This window comes from Choloepus didactylus, chromosome 4 (assembly GCF_015220235.1).
Source record: "Choloepus didactylus isolate mChoDid1 chromosome 4, mChoDid1.pri, whole genome shotgun sequence".
NCBI classification, from domain to species: Eukaryota; Metazoa; Chordata; class Mammalia; order Pilosa; family Megalonychidae; genus Choloepus; species Choloepus didactylus.
The window spans coordinates 115,234,191-115,256,683 of NC_051310.1; the positions used below are offsets into that span (position 1 = coordinate 115,234,191).

At 47.1% G+C, this 22,493-nt stretch overlaps 1 protein-coding gene across 4 annotated transcripts in view; it reads left to right on the top strand.

The window, feature by feature from the left end:
* Positions 1-22,493, top strand: part of DAPK2 (death associated protein kinase 2) — a 122,612-nt gene that overhangs the window by 55,213 nt on the left and 44,906 nt on the right. For 3 of the 4 annotated variants that reach the window (XM_037833736.1, XM_037833737.1, XM_037833738.1), the window contains 2 exons: positions 8,801-9,022; positions 18,762-18,900. In XM_037833736.1, the coding sequence (XP_037689664.1) occupies positions 8,801-9,022; positions 18,762-18,900 (361 nt within the window). Of the gene's footprint in view, positions 1-8,800; positions 9,023-18,761; positions 18,901-22,493 lie in introns of those variants that run through there. The other variant, XM_037833740.1, reaches the window with a different exon arrangement.

The window sequence follows — 22,493 nt, forward strand, 5'->3', positions numbered from 1 at the left end:
TACAGTTTGAAACTCCTTTGGGGTCATCTAAGAAACAGCATGCTTCCATGCTATACTGCAGTACTTCTCAAACCATCTTCCCTTGAGTGCTTGGGGCTCCATGAAGCCCCTTTAGGCACTATGGGACTAGTAGGGGTGGGGAGTGGGAAGGGCTCTGAGTGTCTCCCCCAAAAGGAAGCACTGCTTTTATCTGTTTCACTTATCTGGCTTCCATGCAAGATTTCATTTGCGAGAAGGCTCCACATCTCAAATAAATTTAAAAACTATTGTCAAGCGACTAGAAAGACAACAGCAATGTGGTTCGTGGTGGTGGTAGGGTTCATTAGTCTCAATAGCTGGAAGGAAAGGTTGTTTGAACAACCCTGGGCCCTCCTCTATTTGCTGGTTCCGGTGCTAATGTTTCTATTTGTCTGCTCCAGCTTTTCTCCTTGTTGCATCCTGACTTTGTTGCTGCTCCCTTATCTCCCTGGCCTGCTTCAGGCTCTGCCTTCTGGTATCTTTAGGTTTCTTAACTCTGGTTTTGACTTCCTGGATATTTGGTGTCTTGCTTGTCCTGACCTTGGGTAACTGTGTGTCTTGGAGCATTTTCTGTCTTTCTGGATCCCGGTACTTTACTCCCACAGCCCTCCCCAGCACTGTCTGTTTTTAAAGTGGGTTCATTGGGGCCAAGTCAGGTTCAAGAATACACTAAGATTGGAAATATGGAGACTAGGATCCAGATAGGCAGTCCCAGTGAACATAAATAAATAATAATTCACATTTGTGGGGAAATTATAATTTACACAGTGCTGTCACATGCTTATTTTATTCCTATTACAACTTGGTGAAACTGGGAAATTCTTTTGTCAGTGATACACAAGAGGAAACTAAGGCTTAGAGGTTATGGGATTTATTAATGGCAGAAGAGCTAGAAATAGAACCTGGATCTTTTGAGTTTAAATCCTGGACTTGGATACAGGAGCTAAAAAAAAACCTGTTGATTGCTGAGGCAGTGAGAGAAAGGAGAGAGATGTTGGGAAGGGGTCGGAGATAAGGAGCGCAGGCTCAGCCCACAAAGGCCCAGAAGTTGGCCTGGCCAGGTGGAGGAGCTGGGAGAGGCTCGGTGACACCATCCCCAGATGGGCTGTTGCCTTGGGATCCGGGTGTGGACCTTCTGGGATCTGGCTGATGTGGCTCTGGCTGTCTGTAGATCTGAGTTGCTCCTGTCTTTGAGACATGTTAGCTGAAGGTCAGGTTGGCTAAAGGTCCTGTTCAGGTACCTGCTGGGCTGCACCTGGGGTAGCCGTGATGGGAAGCTTTTAAGCATTGTCCCTGCCTTGTGACCCTGAACACCTGTAGGGTAATTCCAGATGAATCGTGATTCATTGTTCTCCAGAGTGGGAAGAGGAACTGCAGTGACTGCTGTGGGGGAAGTGGGAGGAGGAACCAGTCTCCACATCCCTTCGCCTTGGACCACTTCCCATTTGACACCTTTCACCTCACGTGGCAGCTTGATCCCTGGGTTTAGGATTGTGTGCAGCTCTGCTTCATCTCCAATTTGACAATCTGGTGACTTTGGGGCAAGTTACTGAAGTACTCTGATCCACACATGGACAGTTTATTGTTGATTGAGAGAGGAAATGAGTTAGACCCACTCTAACCTTACAAAACCTTAGCAGCTGGGCCCCTGCTGGTTGACAGAACAAGTCTGGTTATCCGTTGCTTACCATAGAGGCTGGGGGTGGGTGGGTAGTGGAAGTGGTCTGCCCCCATGCAGGCCAGGAGGGGTGTATTGTCTTTTGAGACTGTAAAAGGAATAATAACATCAAATAAAAATAAATCCGATTATTACTATCAACATGCATGGGCAATTCTAAATAATGTCAGAGATAGATTAGGCTTCCCTTCTGGGGTCAGACCCCCCACCCCACTACTTGGTAGCTGCTGCTGCTGCTACTTACCTTGAGCGTCTCACCGGAGTTAGAGTCTCTGCACTGGATTTGAGTCCTGTTCCTGCTATCAGGGACTGCTACCTGGCCCAACTGCCAAGTCACTTAATCTCTGTAAGCCTCAGTTTTCTTATCTGTCAGATGGAACTGCATATATTAAAAGAGAGAATGACCATAAAGATAGTTTGTCAGCAACAAAGTTGGGTGTTGTTCTGAGTAAGGTGAGGGGCTTTGTAATAAGACAGTCTTCCACCAAACTGCAAGGGGTATAAGAGACCAAGGAATGACTCAGATGAGTCCAGCTTGGTGAGTAAAAGAGAGTGTTTATTGAGGGTTTACATGGGGTCCTCGTCCTGGTGGTGCAGGAGAGAGCAGTTCCTTGCTATGATGGTCCACATTGACCAGAGGACAGGGCAATGTTTTATAAGATTTGAATGCAGTATGGTTGGCTGAGTATGCATTCAAATTAAGGATTACAAGTTGGCCTGTCAAGCTTCTACAACACTTTATGTTTTTCTCCTGGGCATAACTTCTGACAGTGGTGCTGTTTATCTTACTGGACATAGCTTCTGACAACACTGTTGTTTTCCTCGAGCTTAAGATTTACTGTTTTACTGATAGGGGAACATCTGTTCTCTAGGGCCTGTGGGAAAGGGAAGAGTTGGGGGATAATGCAAAAGCTCATGCATGTTACAGGTATAAATGTTGTAACGTCCATGCTGTTATACAAAATCTACCCATGTTGTGATGTTTCGGTCATATCTGGGTTATTTCCCTTTGGTGAAGAATTTGGGGATGATTGAGCCAGGCACTTCCATGAAGCTTAGAAGCTGTTTTTGGAGGTATTTTTGAGCACTGGGAAGCTATTCTGGGTGTGCTCCATTTCATCTGATTACTCAAGCCCTCCTGGGTTGCCACCTGGCCCTGTCAAGGTCTGGAATGAGACCCACGTGTGAGTGCCCTCTGCTGACCTGGTCCTCCCTGGGGTGCTTTGAGAATGAGGCGCTGGGCTGGGCTGCTGCCTGGGAAGAGGGGAGTGCTCCTGACACGATTGCAAGGGAGTGTACTGAAGGAAGCGGGGAAGGTAGTTTCTGTGTCTTGAGATTTATTGTCTCACTAAGCCCTCCCAAGTGACTTCCAAGCCTGCCTTAGGCGCAGAGTTCCCGCCTGCCCACGCCACACTGCCTTTCTGCAGCACTGGATGGTGAAGTCCTTCCTCAGACATTATCTCATGGTTTCCCCCAACAGCCCCGTGTGCTGGGCAGGGCAGGTTTTGTCATCCCCATTTGACAAGGAAGGGAGAAACGCAAACCGAGAAGGCAGTGACTTGTCCAAGCCCACAGAGTTTTGATAGCAGAACCAGGAACCCTGGCCCTTTGTGCATTAGAGTATGGATTAGATACTGATGTTGCTGGGGGGCGATGGGGGCAGGGGGGAGAGGAGAGGAATTGGAATATGCCTGCTTTGTGTATGTGTACAAATATTCCAGCATCCCATAATTCTTGAAATAGTGTTGGCAATGACCTCCATTAAAAGTTGCATGGCTTCCCTCTGCCCCCTCCCTGGATGACACCCTGAGTGGCTCTGTCCTGACCTAGAAGGGCCCTCACTGCTCACTCCTTGCCCCTGTAGCCTAGATGGGCAGCTTCTGCACCGTGGGGCCAGAGCCTTCCCGATGGACAGACAAGAGCCCGTCACCATTGCTGCCTTCACTTCCCGTCATGTCTGCTGGCACCCTCTGATGGGCACAGTAGAGCCACCTTAGGACCAGCTTTTGTGCATCTGCCAGCTCCTGCTCTTGTTATCCCCAAAGCCCAAGTAATCATTTGTCTTGATCTGCAAATTAATATCACAGCACTTCTATTGCTGACCCATGAAACAAACTTGTGCTAGTGGGAGAAACAACTTCTCCCTTCTTGTTCCCCTCCGCTCCTCTCCCCTCAAATTGTCAGACCAGAGAACTGAGGAGGAGTGTAATAGTGAAAAGGACAGAGAATAGATAAGAGAAACAGTGGTGTCATTTCCTCAGCCGTTAAGGGGCTCTCAGCCTTGGCTGCATGCTAGAATCACCTAGGGAGCTTTGAAATATCCTGAAGCCCAGGAAATCTGAATCTTTGGGGTGGGACCCAGGCACTAGGAGTTTAAAAATTTCACAGAGTTGGGAACCACTGCTCTAAGGATGAAAAGAGTTGGCTAATTGCTTAGAACGCAGATAGATATTCCCACATCTGGCTATGCTTTAGAATCACCTGGGGAGCTTTAAAATTATACCGATTCCCTGGCCACACATTCCAGACCATTTAAATCAGTAACTTCTGTGTCTGGGTGTCTCTTGCTCGGCCTTCACAGGAGCCACAAGCTAATAATGGTCATGATAGCTACCTTTTCTTAGTGTCAACTGTGGGTCAAAATAACAAATATTTCCAGTCTTCACAATTCCCTATTTGGGAATCATTATCCCCATTTTCCAGACGAGGAAACTGATGCTCAGAGCAGGTGAGGACTTGCCAGAGGTGACAAAATGAGTCCCTGAGCCCAGGCCTCTTGGCCTGGAGACTGGCCCTAGATGAGGGTGGCGTTCTCCAGTCTCCCCAGGAACAGCTCAAGGAAAGGGGAAAACCAGCAAGCTCTTGGCTCTTGCTGAGGTTCCCACTGGCGCCCTGTGCAGAGGGCCCTCCCACCTGAAGGGAGGAGAGTTGACTGTAGGTGCCTGGAGTTGGGCTCCCTCCTAGTCTTCCCTCTCCCCCCCAATACCTCCTCCTTTCAGTGGGAGAAAGATGCCAACTCATTAGGCCTGATCCCCAGTCCCCTCTCTCTGCCACCACTGCTTGAGCAGGGAAAGCAAACACTCATATGCTTTTTGAGAGCTTTTGAGACATGTGATATAGCAAAATGCCTCAGTTTCCTTCACAAGGGGGAAGCTATGTCAAGGTGACCTAAAACACTTAGCTCTGCTTTACAAAAAAAGTCCTAATGTAGTCAACAGAGTGGTGCTGGGAGATGGGGAGTTTGGGTGCCAAACCCAAATCCTGCACCTCCACTTCTGCCTATATGCCTATTTTAAGCTTCAACAAACCGCTTAAAATCCGTAAGGTGTGATTTCCCCCTTTGTCAAATTGAGAGAGTGAGCCCCCTCTGTCCTCGGGGCTGTTGTGAAAAGCCACAACCTCGAAGTGCCATGTCTGCATGAGCAGCTCCTGGAGGTGTCACAGAGGAGAGGAGCATGGCTGTCCTAATGGGGGCCTCACAGCAGCTGGGACTGGAAGTTTGGTCAAGTGTTTGCCGGCACCTACCAAGGGGCCCATTGTCCCTGAGGCCTGAATTGGCTCCAAGGGCAGCTGTGTCAGAGAGTGTGCTGCATGTGTTTGCTCTGCTTTTGGGAGAACTCCACCTGCGTCAGACCCTAATGTGTGCACAGCATAGAGCCAATATTTGGATCCTAAATAGCTGAAAATTGATTATAGAGTTAGCAGACAGTATAATATAAATTTGGATCCAAAAGCCTTTTTTTTTTGTCCTGCCCGGTCCCCAGGGACCTCTCCATCCCCAGAGCTCCATCTGTCCCTGTTGTCTTACCTTTGGTCCCTGCCCCTTATTGCCCAGCAGATGCTCAGGCAGTGTTGAGTAAATGGAGGGATGAGGGGATGAAGAGACACATGAATACGTGTTTGGTGACATCTCCAGTGAGGTTGCCATGGAATGCTATTTAACTGTTGGTGTATTTATTCCTTGCTTGCTTGACTTGACTTTTTTGTCGTTGTCACTTGGGTTTATTTTGAAGATTAACTCACTGAAGATTATTCTAATAATGGACTGGTCCACATGTGAAGCTATTTTCTCAGGTTGAGGTAAATATCCAGAGTATCTCACTGTGTGTAACTTTACAGCATGGCCACTTAGAGAGTACAGCCTTAGTCTGGACTCTGGTGGCCCTTTATTAAGCTGAACCATAAAACTTTCTAAGTTCTGTCTCAAACAGTGAGTATTTTGGGTGGAAAGAAAACGCGGAGCACCACAATGAGCTACCACTTCATATCTACTGACATGGCTATAATCAAAAAGACAGATAATAACAAATGTTGGTGAAAACACAGAGAAATTGGAACCCTCATACATTGCTGGAGGGAATGTAAAAAGGTGCAGCTGCTTTGGAAAACAGTATGGCAGTTCCTCAAATGGTTAAATGTGGAGTTACAATATGATCCAGCAATTCTACTTCTAGGTATACACCCAAGAGAAATGAAAGCATGTTCATGCAAAAACTTGTATACAAATGTTCATAGCAGCATTATTCATTATAGCTCCAAACTGGAAATCCAAATGTCCATATAGTTAATGAGTAGTTAGATAAAATATAGTATATCCATACAATGGAATATTTTTTGGCAATAAAAAGGAATGAAGTGTATTTGTGCCCTACCCACCCCCACCTCCCACCCCCCCCCACCCCAACCCCGCAAGGAGCTGAGGAGAAATGTGGAAGTGTTGGACTTCCCCACCTGGGCTATTGCTGATTTTCCTGCAAACGCTGAGGACTGCCAATTTAGTGGGCCAAGCCCTCGATCTGGGGGCCTTCCCCTGTGAGGCTAGTTGCTGCAACGGAGAGGGAGAGAGAGGCTAAGCCCACTTATAATTGTGCCTAGGAGTCCCTCCCCCCTCCCCCGCCAGAGCCTCTTTGTTGCTCAGATGTGTTCCTCTCTCTCTCTAAGCCCACTTGTCAGGTGAACTCACTACCCTCCCCCCTATGTGGAACGTGACTCCCAAGGGTGTGAATCCCCCTGGCAACATGGGACATGATTCCTGGAGATGAGCCTGCACCCAGCACTGTGAGATTGAGAGGATCTTCTTGACCAAAAGGGGGAAGAGAAGAAACAAAGTAGGGTTCCAGTGGCTGAGAGATTTCAAATGGAGGCGAGAGGTCACTCTAGAGGGTATTCCTATGCGCTATATAGTTATCACCTTTTAGTCTTTAGTGTGTTGGAATGGCTAGAGGGAAATACCTGAAGCTGTGAGACTGCACCCCAGTGACCTTGATTCTTGAAGACGACTGTATACCTATGTAGACTGCATAGTGAGACTGTGTGACTGTGAAAACCTTGTGGCTCACACTTTCTTTATCCAGTATATGGACAGATGAGTGGAAAAATGGTGACAAAAATTAGATGAAGAATAGGGTGGGATGGAGGGGATGGAAAGATTTAGGTCTTCTTTTTTGCTATTATTTTTATTTTGGAGTAAGGAAAAGGTTCAAAAATTGATTCTGGTGATGAACGCACAACTGTATGATGTGTGAATAAATCTCAATTAAACTGTATTAAAATAAATGAAAAATTTATTTTAATTTTCATTTTATTTTTTGGAGTAATGAAAATGTTCAGTTTGATTGTGGTGATAAAAGCACAACTATATAATGATACTGTGAACAACTGATTGCACACTTTGAATGATTGTATATTATGTGATGTTATGTGATTATATCTCAATAAAATTGCATTTAAAGAAAGACAGGCTATTCACAACATAATGAATGTAATTAACAGAACCGGAAAAAAAAAATAAAGGGGAGATATTATGCAGAACAACAACAACAACAAAAAGGAATAAAGTACTGATACGTTCTACATCATGGATGAAAGAATTGAAACCATGTTGTATGATTTCATTTATATGACATGCCTAGAATAGGCAAATCTACAGAGACAGAAAGTAGATTAGTGGTTGCCTAGGGCTGGGGGGATAGGGGTTAGGGGTGATGGCTCCTCCGGGAGGGTTGGCCCCAGGGCAGTCCCCAGTGACTCTGAGAGGCCCCTGCTGACGGCCTGAACTGAGATGGTGAGGCAGAGGGTTGCCTACTGCCCTTCCCCGTGGTGCAGACTGTCCCCAGAACACTCAGGGAAGGTGGCTCAGAGCTGAGTGTGCTCTGAAGGGGATGCCATTTCATGGTTGCTATCTTGGACCTGGGACTGAAGGATTTCCAGACTTATCCCTGGGTGCTAGCGTTGACTTCGTAAATCCTATAGCTATCTTAGAAGCTTTTGAACTGGGCATCTGGCTTTGCTATTAACTCTGTGATGACCTCAGGCCAGTCACTTGACCTCTCCTTGTGCTTCAGTTCCTAACATTTTACAACTCCGCAGTCACCACCCTCTCTCCCCGCCCCGTGATGAATTCCCACTATTGTTAGGTTACCTGCCCCCACCCCCAGACCAGAGTCCCCATCAACTCACCCTGCATAGCTGCTGGCCTTGTCTTTACATCAAGATCATCACCATCATATTTGCTCAGTCCCCCAATTGTTTAGTTACTTGGCTCAGGTCCGGTAATTGAGATTTTATTTGGGGGAAGGAGGATTGTGAGCAGAGGTGTGAACATGAGAATATAAAGGTGTTTTGTCCCTTCACAATTCCAAATGGATGAATTTGTACTTGCCTCCAGATCTGGGGGACCCAGGCTGATGATTGTTACACTTGGTATTTTGGCTGATCTTTTTTTGCTTTTTTTTTTTCCTTTTTAATCTCCTCTTTATACACTGTAAGCATATGGACATTGTGTGCTTTCATCTGTTGGACAGTAAACTTGGGTCCTAGCTGAGGCTTTGGAACAATGCAGCTTTGTCATCCTGATCAATAAACCCATAGGGTCTCCGTGTTCACATCTGTACATTGGGGATGATATTACTAATATTCATTCCCAGTAAAAAGTTAAGGATCTGTATGAACAGAAGGGAAGCCCAGTCCCTGTCCCCTCGGGCACAGGCTAACATCTGGGTGGGGAGACCGTCTGATGCTGAGTTCTGCCCTGCAGAAGGACCGAATTAGTGTAGCCTGGTGGCCGACAGCTGGTCACTCCCTCCCTGGTCTGTGTCCCCACAGCGGCCAGTTTGCCATCGTGAAGAAGTGCCGGGAAAAGAGCACAGGGCTCGAGTTCGCAGCCAAGTTCATCAAGAAGCGGCAGAGCCGGGGCAGCCGGCGGGGCGTGTGCCGGGAGGAGATCGAGCGGGAGGTGAGCATCCTGCGGCAGGTGCTGCACCCCAACGTCATCACGCTGCACGATGTCTATGAGAACCGCACCGACGTGGTGCTCATCCTCGAGCTGTGAGTGGGGGTACGCGGGGGTGGGAGGGGCGGCCGGGACAGGCAGGCCGGTGGAAGCCCCAGCCCATGCACCCCGGGGGCGGGAGCAACCAGACTGGAGCTCGGCCCAGGGGTGACGTCAGGGGTGGGCAGGTTCCCTCTGCCTCAGTCACTCCGTTCCTCCTCCGGAGAGTGGGCCGGACGAGGGGCGGAGGGCCGGGTCTTGGTCTGGCTTTTATTGGACCCTGAGGATCAAAAGGGAAGAAATGGCTGGTGCCGGGTTTAGGTCCAGGCAGGAGAATGCGTGGGAGGCTGAGAGGGTGGGGAGAGGTGAATGCAGGAGAGGGGGCTGCCTCCGAGGAATCTGTTCTGTGAAGAGGGAAAAACAAACATCCTCAGGGTGCTTCTTTTTTTTTAATTCACTTTTATTGAGATATAGTCACATACCATACAATCATCCATGGTGTACAATCAACTGTTCACAGTACAATCATGTAGTTATGCATTCATCACCACAATCTATTTTTGAACATTTTTCTTACACCAGAATCAGAATAAGAATAAAAAATAAAAATAAAAAAAGAACACCCAAATCACCTCCCCATATCCCACCCTATTTTTCATTTAGTTTTGTCCCCATTTTTCCATTCATCCATTCATACACTGGATAAAGGGGGTGTGATCCACCAGGTTTTCACAATAGTACTTGTTAGGTTCAGAGCCATTCAAGAATCCACACAAACTCAGCGAGTCATGGTTTAAGTAGAGAATTTAAGGTTTATTAGAGGAAGAAAGCAGAAGAAAGCAGGTGGGAGCCATCAGAAAAGAAAGAAAGGAAAAATGGCTCCGGCCCTGTATCTGAGAGCAGCATTTTTTAAAGGAAAAACCCACGTTGGGTATTGGGGGGGAAGGTCCTGCTGAGTGTGTTCTGGGCCTCGATTGGGTGAGTGCTTATCAGTTCTGCTGACTGGTTACTAGGGTTTTAACACACTACTCTTCTTTGATGTGCACTATATTATCTATGTGGAGGAAGCAGGCCTTTTGGCTTGTTTGCGGTCATTCATCTTTATGGGGATATCTGATCTTGCCTTGTCTGCCCCCTGGAGTCTAGGTGCCACTGTGACTGGGATTCCTAAAACAGCCTTCAACCCTTAGTTTATGGCACACCTGGTATTTATGAGATAAGCAGCAGGGCCCGTGGATCAGACATTCCTTCTATATGTTAGACTCTTTTTCTGGGGCCTGACAGTACTGTCACCCCTTGTAAGCTACAGTGTTTTACAATCGTCTTCACGAGTCAAGGCTACTAGGTTGGAGTTTGGTAGTTTCGGGTATTTACTTCTAGCTGTTCCAAGATATTAAAACCTAAAAAGTGTTATCTATATAGTGCATAAGAATGTCTACCAGAGTGATCTCTCGACTCCATTTGAAATCTCTCAGCCACTGAAACTTATTTCCTTTCACATCCCCCTTTTGGTCAAGAAGATGTTCTCAATCCCATGATGCCGGGTCCAGATTCGTCCCTGGGAGTCATATCCTGTGTTGCCAGGGAGATTTACACTCCCTGTAAATCAGGTGCCACGTAGTGGGGAGGGCAGCGAGATCACCTGCCAAGGTGGCTTAGTTAGTTAGGGAGAGAGGGCCACATCTGAGCAACAAAGAGGCACTCGGGGGAGACTCTTAGGCACAATTATAAACAGGTTTAGCCTCTCCTTGCAGCAACCAGCGCCATAGGGGCCAGCCTTCTGGGTGCTTTTGACACTTTATTATTATAATAATAGCTCTTACTTCACAAAGACAGTGGCCAGAGAAGCATATACCAGCACAGAGAGGTGACTGAGTGTTTCCAGTGCTGGGTGCTCTACTCCCGTTACCTCAGGTAACCCTCGCAACAGTCCTAGCACATGGAGGCTCTTACTATCCCCTTTTTACTGACATGAACCCTAAGAGGCCAGGTTGCTTACCAGGGCCTAGAGCCAGGACGTGCAACCACAAGGCCTGTGCAGATGGCCTGAGGCCCAGCAGGAGATTTGACAGTCTTTGGTGGGATTCAAATAGGAGACACCAAGACTCCTCGGGCTGCTCGGCCACCCAGGTCCCCCGCCTGGAGGCCTCTCCACAGAATGGGAGGTGGGGCTCTAGCAGACAACAGGGCTTAAATCCACTGTGGCACAAGTCACGGTGGCTGTGTCGATTCAAGCAGGAAATCTTCGTGTTGGGACTCTTCTGGACCGCATATGCACATGCACATCTGCCAGTGAGCAGAGGATGATGGCATTTGCCTTGGTAATCCCTGCCTTTGTGACCTTGAGCATGTCACCTCACCCCCTCGAAGCTTCAGATCTCATCTGTAAACCAGGCAGCCATCCTTAACCTGCCTAAAGGTGGGGTGGACCACCTGACATCTGGGATCATTTTAAATGAGACCCATGCTCTAGCGTTGCCAGAATATAGATTTAGGTAGCAGATAGGAATTTGCATACTTTTGCATTTGATTCTTAAATTATTCACTCCAATGTTTAAATGCCTAGAATTGCCAGTGCAGTCCCCTTCACTAACTCCCGGTGTCCTCCATGTTTCTCCCAGAAGCCTGGTGGGGTCCCCCAGATGTGGCCAGCCATGTGGACGCCTGAAGTGGGGCATGCCTCAAGGCTAAGGGCAGCAGTTGGCATGCTGATTCCCAGCAGAGAATGACAAGCCCACCTTCACTGAGCAGGCCAGGCCACTTCTTTAAAAGACTACAATTTTAAAAACTTTGCAACAACTGAAAAGAAATTACATTCAAAATCGCACTACCCAAACATAGCTGTTTATGTTTTTCTGTGGTCCCTCCCAAATCTTAATCTGTGTGCAATCATTGTACTATTACATAATGCCATCAATAGCCTTTTCTCTTTTTACATACTTATCATGTTTCACTGAAATTGCATACCAGTATTTTCCCATTGGTGGACATTTGGTTTTTATTTTCCAGTTATTCACTAGTACGGATTTTACTGCTATAAAACAGCTTTCTTCCCCCAGTTTTCCCATTTTCTTTTGAATTAATTCTTTATGATAAATCCTCAGGAGTGGGACAACTAAATCAAAGGGTGACATTTTTAGAGCTCTCCATATCCTCACTCTCAAAGGACATCCAGGTGGGGTTACTAGTTGGTGTTGGCTAATCGGTACCAACTGCGACATAGGAAGGAGTGTTCCTAATTGCCTATCACCCTGCTAGCCCTGAATTGTTTTAAAACATTTTCCATTTATTGACCTTTATAGTTATAAAATACTTTGTTGTCATTTTAATTGACATTTCTTTAATTGTTTGTAGAACCCAGGAGTTGAGGTGAGGGGTGCTCTTGAGGTATTTCTTCTTGTGAGTTAAGGCTGTATCCCACTGGTGCCTCTTGTGACTTGCTTGTTGAGTTCTGTCTGTTCTTAGTTTTTCTGTCTCCTCACTTACTTCCAAGTTGTCTCATTGCCCTCAGGGTGCCTGTCTGTGGAGTGCTAGAGAGTTATGAACTTAGAAAAGACGGGGCCAAGCTTGCTACATGGTGTCTAATCCATCTCTGACCAAGGTCTGAGAGGGAGGGTCTCATAGGAGAGACGTTCATGGGCTCTTGTGCTTGGACTTGGACCCCTTTGGGGCTGATCGGGGTCTTTGGCCTCCTGGTTCATACTGTGCCCTAATAGGTTAGTGGGTTTTTCTCCTAATTGAATGTGGTTATTGATGTCCATCTGCTCAGTCGAAAATTACAGGTTTTATGGATAAATATACCCAATCCCACTGCCCATCTCAGCAACCTTTGTCTGGTGCAGCATCTTGCTTCTGCTTTCTTTTAAATCAGCCAGTACTGGAAGGACATGACAGCCCTGATTTAAGTCCCTTTCCTCTTTTATTACCCCATCTGTGACCTCCTTAGCAGCAGCTGCCTCTGGTCAGGCTGTTGAGGGCAGAGTTGTCCATACAAATTGACATCTGTATGTGGGAAAGAATGTTTTCAAAATCTCAACAGATTAACTCATGTCACATGTGGAGCCCTGAAACAAAATGTAACTGACTCCTTCCAAGGCAGGCTTTAAACCCCATTGGGTCTGTGTTCCCTGGGAGGTTGAGCAGGCCTCCCATCCCAAGCCCCTGGATGTTCCAGGGCCTCCTCCATGCCAAGCCAGTGGAAAGCAATACCCTGGCAGTTGCATACCAGAGACTGGCCTGGCAGAGAGCTCCAGGTGTTGGCATTGCTTCTCAGTTCCCTGAATTGATCCCATTTTCCTGGGCACCAGCACCACTGGCAGCATCCTTCCCCATCACTGTGACCATAGGTTGGTTGACCACACATTTCCAGAAAAATTCTGAAAAGCCAATTCCAGCAGCCAGTACCAACCTACAGGGGAAAAGGAGACAAAATTCAGATTAGCAGGAAGGGGACTGACCCTGCAGATGCTGGTAGGAGAAGAGGGGAAGTCAGGCTATTAGGTTCTTTGTTTTGTTTTTTGTTTTGTTTTGTTTTGTGTGTTTGTTTTTATCTTTAAGCTAAAGAGGTTTGGGATGTGAGAGGAAAGAAGTTTGAAATGAGATAGGGAATGACTCCAGGGCAGAGAGATTTGAGGGCTGAAAAGCCCTTGGAAGTAACTATGTTAGGGGAAAAAGAAGTAAAAGCCAGACTCCTTGGCTGGGCTCTGAAAATAGGTGACTGGGCTTTGCCTTGAGTGTCCTCAGCCTGGGTGTCCAGGGCTTGTTGGTCACCCTGGGCAGGCTCATCAGCCTCCCATCTTTCCAAGTCTCTAGGGGAGAGTCTATGGGCCAAAGTGGCTGTTTCCTTCTTCATCCCAAGGGAATGAAATGCCTCATCTGGGTCTCCTGCCTGGACCACACCTTTCGTCATAAAGGCTGATTACTGCCATCTAAAGTCCTCACCCAGCCCAGGCCATCACGTCCATGGCTTGGCTTGACAGGAGACTTCCACATTTTAATCACTTACATTTATTCAGCTTTTCATTTAAGGTAGAAATGGTAGGATTATTATCTATCTGCCTCCCATCACAGCCTCATAGGACCTGGCAGGGACTGGGGATATAAAAAGCAAGGGTAGGGCTGGTTTCTATCTATTTCAGAGGGGCACAGTGAATTTGAAAATTTGCAAGGGGCTCCAGACAGATAGATCTCTTGCAAATACCAAGGCTTTACTGTCTATATGATATGGAATATTCTATGTCATGTTGATATTTGAAATTTTTAAAATTTCTTTCATTTGTCCTTTTATTCACCAAACTTCTATTGAATGTCTTCCTTGCACTAGTTTCTGTGGAAGCAAAGATAACCTAGTCATTCAGAGAGACAAACAGATCATAACAGTTCAGTGTGATGAGGGCATGGGCTTAGCTGAGCAGGGAGGTCGGAGGCCTGTCCAGTGCTTGGTGACGTTCAAGCTTCATTTTTTGCACCAGCAACTCAGGTTTTGTAATGTGGAGAGAGCACGGTGAGAAGAATACTCGGTGGACTGGGCTGAGAAGATCTGGATCTAAATCCAGTTCTGCCACTTACTAGCTGTGTGACCTTGGGCAAGTCACTCGTTCTCTTGGGGCCTGAGTTTCATCTGATACAAGGGGACAGTCATTCCATTCTGCCTCTCAGGGTGGACATGAGCTCAAGTGAGCGAATGCTGGGAAAGCGTGTTGCAAGTGTGGCAAACTTTAAATCAACTCGAACTCAAGCCCATTTCCACACTGCCTCCCCTGACAGTGATATGGTACATGGTATTTATTTCAAGGGCTTTATCAAAGATTTCATAGCGCTTGCCCAACATTACTTCAAGATTTCTCTTACCCCTCTGGCCCCCATACTCAAAAGTGGCAGTGAAACCCTTTGTTTCTCTTTTACCAGAAGAAAAGGTGAGCCCTGGCACTCTTACATGCCCCACCTCAAGGTCAAGTTTGAGTCTTAAGCTGGGGGAGGATTGGATCCACATTCCTGGCTCTTTGACCTGGGTCTGCGGGGCAAACTCAAGGTTCCTTCTTCAGCAGCTGCAGGGGTGCTCCATCTCCTGCACCTGCCCTGGGTGGGGGTGGGGGGTGGGACACAGGTGACCTCATCTGTCTGACATGTGGGAAAAGAGCACACCGGCCTCATCCCCAGCACCAAGGCAGCCGCTTCAGGCCCTGCCCGGCTCACTCTGAGCAGGGGGGCACTGCAGCTGTAGTAGACAGCACTCTCTTCAGCCTTTCACCTTTCCCCTTCTCTCTTTTTTCCCCTGCTCTCTTTCTCCAAACATTTACCCAGCATTTATTACATGCCAGACACTGGAAATAAAATGAATACCTAATTCATGGCCCCTGCCCTTGAGAAGCTCACATCATGAGAGAAGCATATACTTTCTGACATTCATCCATCTATTTAAGGGTGATGTTTTTAAACCCACTTAGATGAAAAAGACTGAAACTGAGAGTAACTCACTAGTAAGTGGCAGAACCAGCATTCCTCTGCAGGTCTTCACCTCCAAGGCCTGCCTGTGCACAGGGACTTATCACCACACATGCTTTCCAGGCTCAGGCTTTTCCGCTACTTGTCCTGCCTGTCCTCAGTCCCTGGCTCCGTCTTTGAAGATCTTACCCAGGCCCTATTATGCCCCCAACACCTTCCCCAACCCTGTAAGCCCATGCTAACCACATGCAACAAACAAATGATGACGCCAGTGACAGGAGCCCCCACTGCTGGGGCACTTTCTGCGTGCCAGTCACTGTGCTCTTTTGATCTGTAATGTAACACTCTTATTTCCCCCATTTTGCTGACTTAGAGATGTTAGGCAACTTGCTCCAGGTCACATGTTAGTACACGGAGGCGGCATTGGACTGAGAGCTGGGAGCGCAGACTCTCGTCCTGACCATGTGTTTCCTCGCTATGACTGTGGATGGCCACTGCCCCTCCTCCAGGCCTCGGTCTCCTCATTTGTTACCGAAAAACTTCCATGTGGTGATGGCCATGCTGTGGGAGGATAACTGAGGAAGAACACTTTTTTTTTAGGGGGAGGGTTGAACATACACAAAAGCAGAGATAGTAGTATAATCGGTCCCCCTGTGTCCCCCACCCAGCTTCAAGTTATCAACATTTTGCCAATCTCGTTTTATATAAAACTCTGCTCTCCCCCCGCCCAACCCTGACTGTTTTTGTTTGCTGGAATTTTAAAGGAAATCGCAGACATAGTGTCCTTTCACTTGTAAGTACTTTAGTATACACCTCATGGAATTAACCAGTCGGGCCTCAGGATCCCCAGAGCTGCCTGCTCTCCGGGCCATTATCATATTTCTCTGGTGGACTCAGAGGTATCTTTTTAGAGTTATTTTATTTGAATTAGGATCCAAATAAGTTCCACAACACCGTAATTGGCTCTTTTGTCTCTTATGTCTGTTTTGTTCTATAATAGTTCCCCTTCCACCTCTTTTTTGATGCTGTTGATTTATTAAAGAAACTGGATCATTTGTCCTGTCAATTGTCTTATAGTCTGGATTTGGATGATTCCTTCCTCATTGTGTTATTTAACATGTTCCTCTGTCCCCTGTATTTCCTGTAAACTAGTAGTTAATTCCAGAGGTGATCCCTTTGTATTGCTGCTGTCCCATAGAAATATAATACATATATAATTTAAAATTTTCTAGTAGCCACATTAAATAAGAAGTAAAAAGAAACAGGTGAATTAATTTTAATATTTTTTATATAACCAATATATACAAAATATTATTTCAGCATATAATAAACTATTAATGAAATAATGTACATTCTTTTTTCATACTTAATCTTCAAAATCCAGGGGGTATTTTATATTTATGGCACATCTTAACTAGTATACAAAGCAATAGATAAAATGAAATGCAGTCCTACCAGAACAATAAAGTTATATTTCATGGAAAATATTTTACATACCACTTCACTGTTAAAATTCAAATTAATTCAAATTAAATAAAATTTAGAATTCAGTTCCTCAGTCACACTACCCAAATTTCAAGGGCTCGGTAGCTACATGTGATAAGACCATTTCTATCACTTTGGAAAGTTCTGTTGGATAACACTGAACTAGAGGCTTAATCAGAGTTAGGATTCAATTTTTAGGTCAGAATACATCATAAGTGTTGCTGTGTACTTCCTATTGCACCCCATCTGGCGCATTGTCTGGTTATTCCACTTTTCATGATGCTAAGGTTAATCTTTGGTATGCTTCTGGAGATTGTTAAAGACAGGAAAATAGGGTTTTGATGCTCTTTATTTAGGATGGGCTAGGTGACAGGGAGATGATTTCCAAACCAGGGATGGGGCCTATTCTGACCATGTAGGAATCCTCTGGGAAGACTTAAAGTGATATAGTGGTTGTCAGTCATTCTGTCTAGGTTTGATTCCTGACATTACCACTTTCTAACTGCGTGACCTTGGGCAAGTCACTTAACCTCACTGAGCCTCCATATCAGCAATGATAAAATAGGACTATTATTTACCTTGTAGGATATTGTGATGATTGCATGAGATAATGTGCACAAAGCATGTAACTTCATTTCTGGCACAGAATAAGTGACGAGTATTGAATATTAACTTAAATATTAATTATTATGTTGTTGTTGTTGTTATAAAAATACAATTTCCAAGACCTTACCACTGAGAATCTAATTTGGTCAAAACTGTGGTAGGGCCTGAGAATCTGAATTTTTACAAGTCTTCCAAGTAATTCCAAGGTCCTGGACTTCCTGGTCCATATCACCTCCTGAGATCTTTTCCTGGGATGACCCTTGGGTCTGTCAGAGCCCAGAGAAAGCACAGTGCTGGCTGGGTGCACCAGCATCTGTCACAGGACAAACAAGACCAGAAGGTTGCTGAATTTAGCAAATAAAAATCTCACATTTTACCTGGCAACCCTAAATCCCATGGGGGATTCCTTTTACCCTGTACTTCTCCTTTCTTGTCACATCAACTAATCGACTATAGGGCACAAGGGTATCGACTATGAGGACAAAAGTAGTACTTTAGAGTTTGTAAGGGACTGATATAATTAATAGGATTTTATGTTTTAATTAAGGACCATGCCTAGATTCTCTTGAGCCTATGAAGAGGCCATCTTTTATGACCTTCTTCTGGTGTGCCTCTGGGTCTGAATATCCCTCTCCTTTCTCATATAAGGACACCAGTCTCTTTGGCTTAGGGCCCACCCTAATCCAGTATAACCTCATCTTAACTTGATTACATCTGCAAAGAGCCTATTTCCAAATAAGGTCACAGTCACGGTACTGGGGGTTGGGACTTGAACATATTTTTTGGGGGCAATTCAACCCACTACAGGGGCATTATGGGTCATCTTGCACAGTCTGCCCATCTTGCAGGTGAGGGAACTGAGGCCTAGAGAGGGGAAATGAGCTGTCCAAGATCAGTTTCAGGCTGGGCTGGAGGAACCCAGTTCTCCCATCTTCCGGCCCAGCATTTGTTCCTGTTTGTCTTGTCTCTGCCATCTGCTACCTCAGTTGTATCGAGTGTGGGTAACACCCAGCATAACTGGGGACCTGGGCCTAGAGTGTGACTAGAGGCCCTTCTGGTGACCCCCTGAGGATGATTCCTGTCCTTGTGATCCAAAGGGGAGAACACAGCAAATAGAAACATAGTCAGTCCGTGGTGCTGGCTGGGTAAAGCCCCAGCGATGGACATGGGGGACTGTGATACAGGGTGGCGGAGGGCTGGGTTCAGGCCTCCTGACACACAGGGCTGATGGGCTGGCCCCTCCCTGCCCATGTCTTGCAGAGTGTCCGGAGGAGAGCTCTTTGACTTCCTGGCCCAGAAGGAGTCACTGAGTGAGGAGGAGGCCACCAGCTTCATTAAGCAGATCCTGGATGGGGTGAACTACCTTCACACCAAGAAAATTGCTCACTTTGATCTCAAGGTCAGTGTGGGGGGTGAGGAGGGAAAAAAATGAGAGTTTAAGAAGAAGGGGCCCAGTCTCTTGGGATGTCAGTGCTAGGAGGGGCCCAGTGCCCACCTCATCCTCCTCCCTCATCTCACAGCCGACGACCCTGAGCTCCAGGCAAGACGTGATGCCTTAGAAAGTATCCACCTCCTCAGTCTCGTTTCGTGTATAAGCTTTCTGTACACAGGCGCTGCCTACAAGAAGCTTCTAAGTCAGACCACAGGCGCTTTATCTCTTTCAGGGAGCAGGTGGGTGTATTTTTAAAATAAGTTGACTAATGACAGGCAACTGGAAACCAAACACATTTCATAAGATTGAACTTTCCAGTAACCAAGAGCTAACTCCTGAGTGGGCAGAACAAGACGTGTTTGGAGGAAGACTGCTGAGGTTGGCTGGCTCTCTCTCCAGCGTCTCTTGGCCAGAGATTGTAAATCTTGGAGCCCAGGGACTGCTGGCTGCCCTCCCCCACTCCACCCCAAATTGTGGCCATAAAACTGTTTCCAGGGACTGCTGATCATTTGTGGTAACTGGTATTCAGGGCTGGGAAAGTTCACTGTGACTAAGAGGACTTCATAAAGCAAGAATGTGAACCAAGCAGAAGGGTCAGTTCCCTTAGTAACTGAGCTTGTAACTCAGCATAGACTTATGAGATTTTAGAGACCCCCAAAACATAAAGGTCCTATACCCAGTGATCAGAGGGACCTTTGTACCCTGAAGGGGACCCGTTCATTTTTTTCACTGAATAATTTCTGTTGTGTTTCAACTACTGTGCTTGGTGACTGGGTGGTTGCTGTATGTACAAAATTAACTGAGGCTCCATCTGGGTTTAGTTCCTCTTTTCCAGGGAACATCACGTAGGGACAGAGAAGACACATCAACAGCTCCAAGTGCTGTGATAAAGGGAAGCACAGGGGCTTGGAGAGCTCTAAGGAGAGGGATCTATGTCAGATTGGGATATCTGGGAGGGCTTCCTGAATGAGTGGTGTTTGAGTTTGGTTCTCAAGGACTGGTAGGAGTTAGCAGAGGGGAAGGAATTTCTGAAGAGAGATCCCAGCAGTACAGGTGGCCATGAAATAGCACGATGCATTCAGGGAGGAACAGGCAAAGGGTGCATGTACTGGGTGGCTGCAGGAGACACCAGAAAGAGGCTGGGAGGCAGTCAGAGGGTGTGGGAACTAAGTCAAGGAGGTTGAACTTTCCCCTGAGATTTATAAGGGCCAGATGAGCAGGGAGGTGAGGTGAGCACGTGTGTGTTTCAGAACAGTCCCCAGCTGGCAGGGTGGATAGACTGGGGGACAACCCGGGGGCTAGGTGCAGGCTGGTGCAGTAATTTTGTGAGACATGATGAGTGCCAAATTCATTGAGGAGGGGACAGATTGAAGACCTAATACCGAAGCTGATCTAGGGATGAGGTGCCTCACTGCATGTGGGAGATGAGGGAGAGGGCAGAGTCCAGGATGACACCCAAGTCTCTCTGGCTCTGGGGACCGGCCCAGAGGGGGTCTGGGTGCCCAAGGTCTCTCAGTGGCCATGCCTGGGGTGGGCTGTTACTGCATGTGGGCCCCAGCCCCAGCTCCTCCTCTGCCTCATGAGGTGTCCTGCTGTGAGTCTCCTCAGCTTGGTGGCCCCTCCTTATGCCGACCCTCTCAGTGTTCTGAATTCCTCCAACAGAAGGCCTGGTGCAGAGCTTCGCTCAGGGTCACCTGAGGAGGGCGTGGCCTGGGAGGCCTTTGGACCTCAGATGATAACGCATCAAGCAGGAATTTCTGCCTGGATTGCACTGTGTCTCCTTCCTGGTACTTGTAGGGGCAATTAATGCGTTGTTTTCTTGTGCCTTTGCCAGCTGCAGGAGACCAGCCCCCAAATGGGCTCCTTTGTCTTTTCTCTAATAGGCCTGGTAGAGGTAAGAGGACTTGCAGGTTGATTCTACCTGGTTTGCGTCCATACAGTTCATTGTGGTGAGGTGAGAGCTCGCAGGAGTTAACCAGATCAGGGTTTGATCCTCATTCTACCACGTAGCAGGATACGACTGAACATCAGTCTTTCAGCTTCGATGAAATAATAAAGCATACCCGGTAGGGTTGTTGTAAAGTTTGGAGAGAAGAAGCATTAGTGCTGAATACCAAATAGGTGTTCAGTAATGGTAGCTGCTATTATTTCCCTTCCTAGAACAGAGGAAAAGAAAACACAACTCTTGTTGCTGTGTTTCGGGCCCTGATAGGCTAGGAAAACAAACACTGCTAATTCAATTGTAAATTGCCCAGCAGATTGCTGGGATTGGTTGCTAGGAGGGGCTGCTGGTGGGGGCTCATGTCTGGCTTCTGGGCTCCATCAGGACATTTTCCACAACCTGGGGAGAGTCTGGGTTTCCCCTGAATGCGTGTAGGTGGGGATGCTGCTACCCACGTCACAGACATGCGTCCTTGGAGTTCTGTGGGCTCTGGGCCTTCTGATGCCCCCATCCCTGGGCCCCTACACTGGGGCCCAACTGGGCAACTTCAGGAAGTGATGCATAGCTGGAACTCAGAGGGATTGTTTCATGATTGAGCAGACACCTCCTGAAGCCAGAATGGCTGTGCGTGACCCCTGGCTGGAACTTTCTGACAGCTGGAGGGGATCACACAGAAAGTCCATACTTTAGAGGTGGCTTCTTTGTTCGCTGTTTTCCACCAAATAAAATCCACATCTTTGTTTTTAATTTTCATTCTTGAAAGACATTTCCTGGAACCAGAATGTGGCTGTGCATGCCCCCTGGCTGGAGCTTTCGGCCAGCTGGAGGGGATCACACAGAAAGTCTGCACTTTAGAGATGGCTTCTTGGTTCGGTGTTTTCCACCAAATAAAATCCACATCTTTATTTTTGGTTTTCATTCTCCATGAGGAGCCTCTGCTTTCCTCTCCTACTTGTATTCTGTTACTCCTCACCAAGCAAGTCAGGCTAGCCTCACTGTCCTGTGAACATGGGCACCCCGTTGTCTTCCTGCCCCTTCCCATGACCTGCTCTCTACCCTCACCTTCCAGCGTGAAGGGGCAGGTGATTGAGGAGAGTCAGCTCTGTAGCCTGCCTTTGGAACATAAACGACTTCTCCTCAGGCTGCTATTTGATGAGTTGCTCCTATGTCCAGGCATTGTGCTGGGAAGGCCAGGCTCAGTCCCTGCCCACAAGATGCTCCCAGCTTGTGGCAGAGAGCAGATGAGGGCACTAATGAATGTAAAAGAAAACTGTGATGGACCCTTGTTACTCATAGGAGAAATAGCCCATTCTCAGCATGGCTTTCAGGCCTTTCTTGAACCACCCTAGCCCTGGTTCTGGCCCCATCAACCTCTCCCCAATTGGAAACACTAGCCCCAGGCAGCGAGTTGACCATTCATGCCGGTTCCAGTCCAGGAGGCTGCCCTGTGGTTTCTCTGCCTGTGTACCTTCTGCTCATCCTTTGAGGCCCAGCAGCAATGCCATTTCCCCTCAGAAGACTTTCCCACTCCTGTCTCCTCCCCAGAGCATAACTAAGGACTAACCTGCCTTTCTGCCTCTACTGCACTTAGTACAAACTTCTATGGAGAGCATTTATC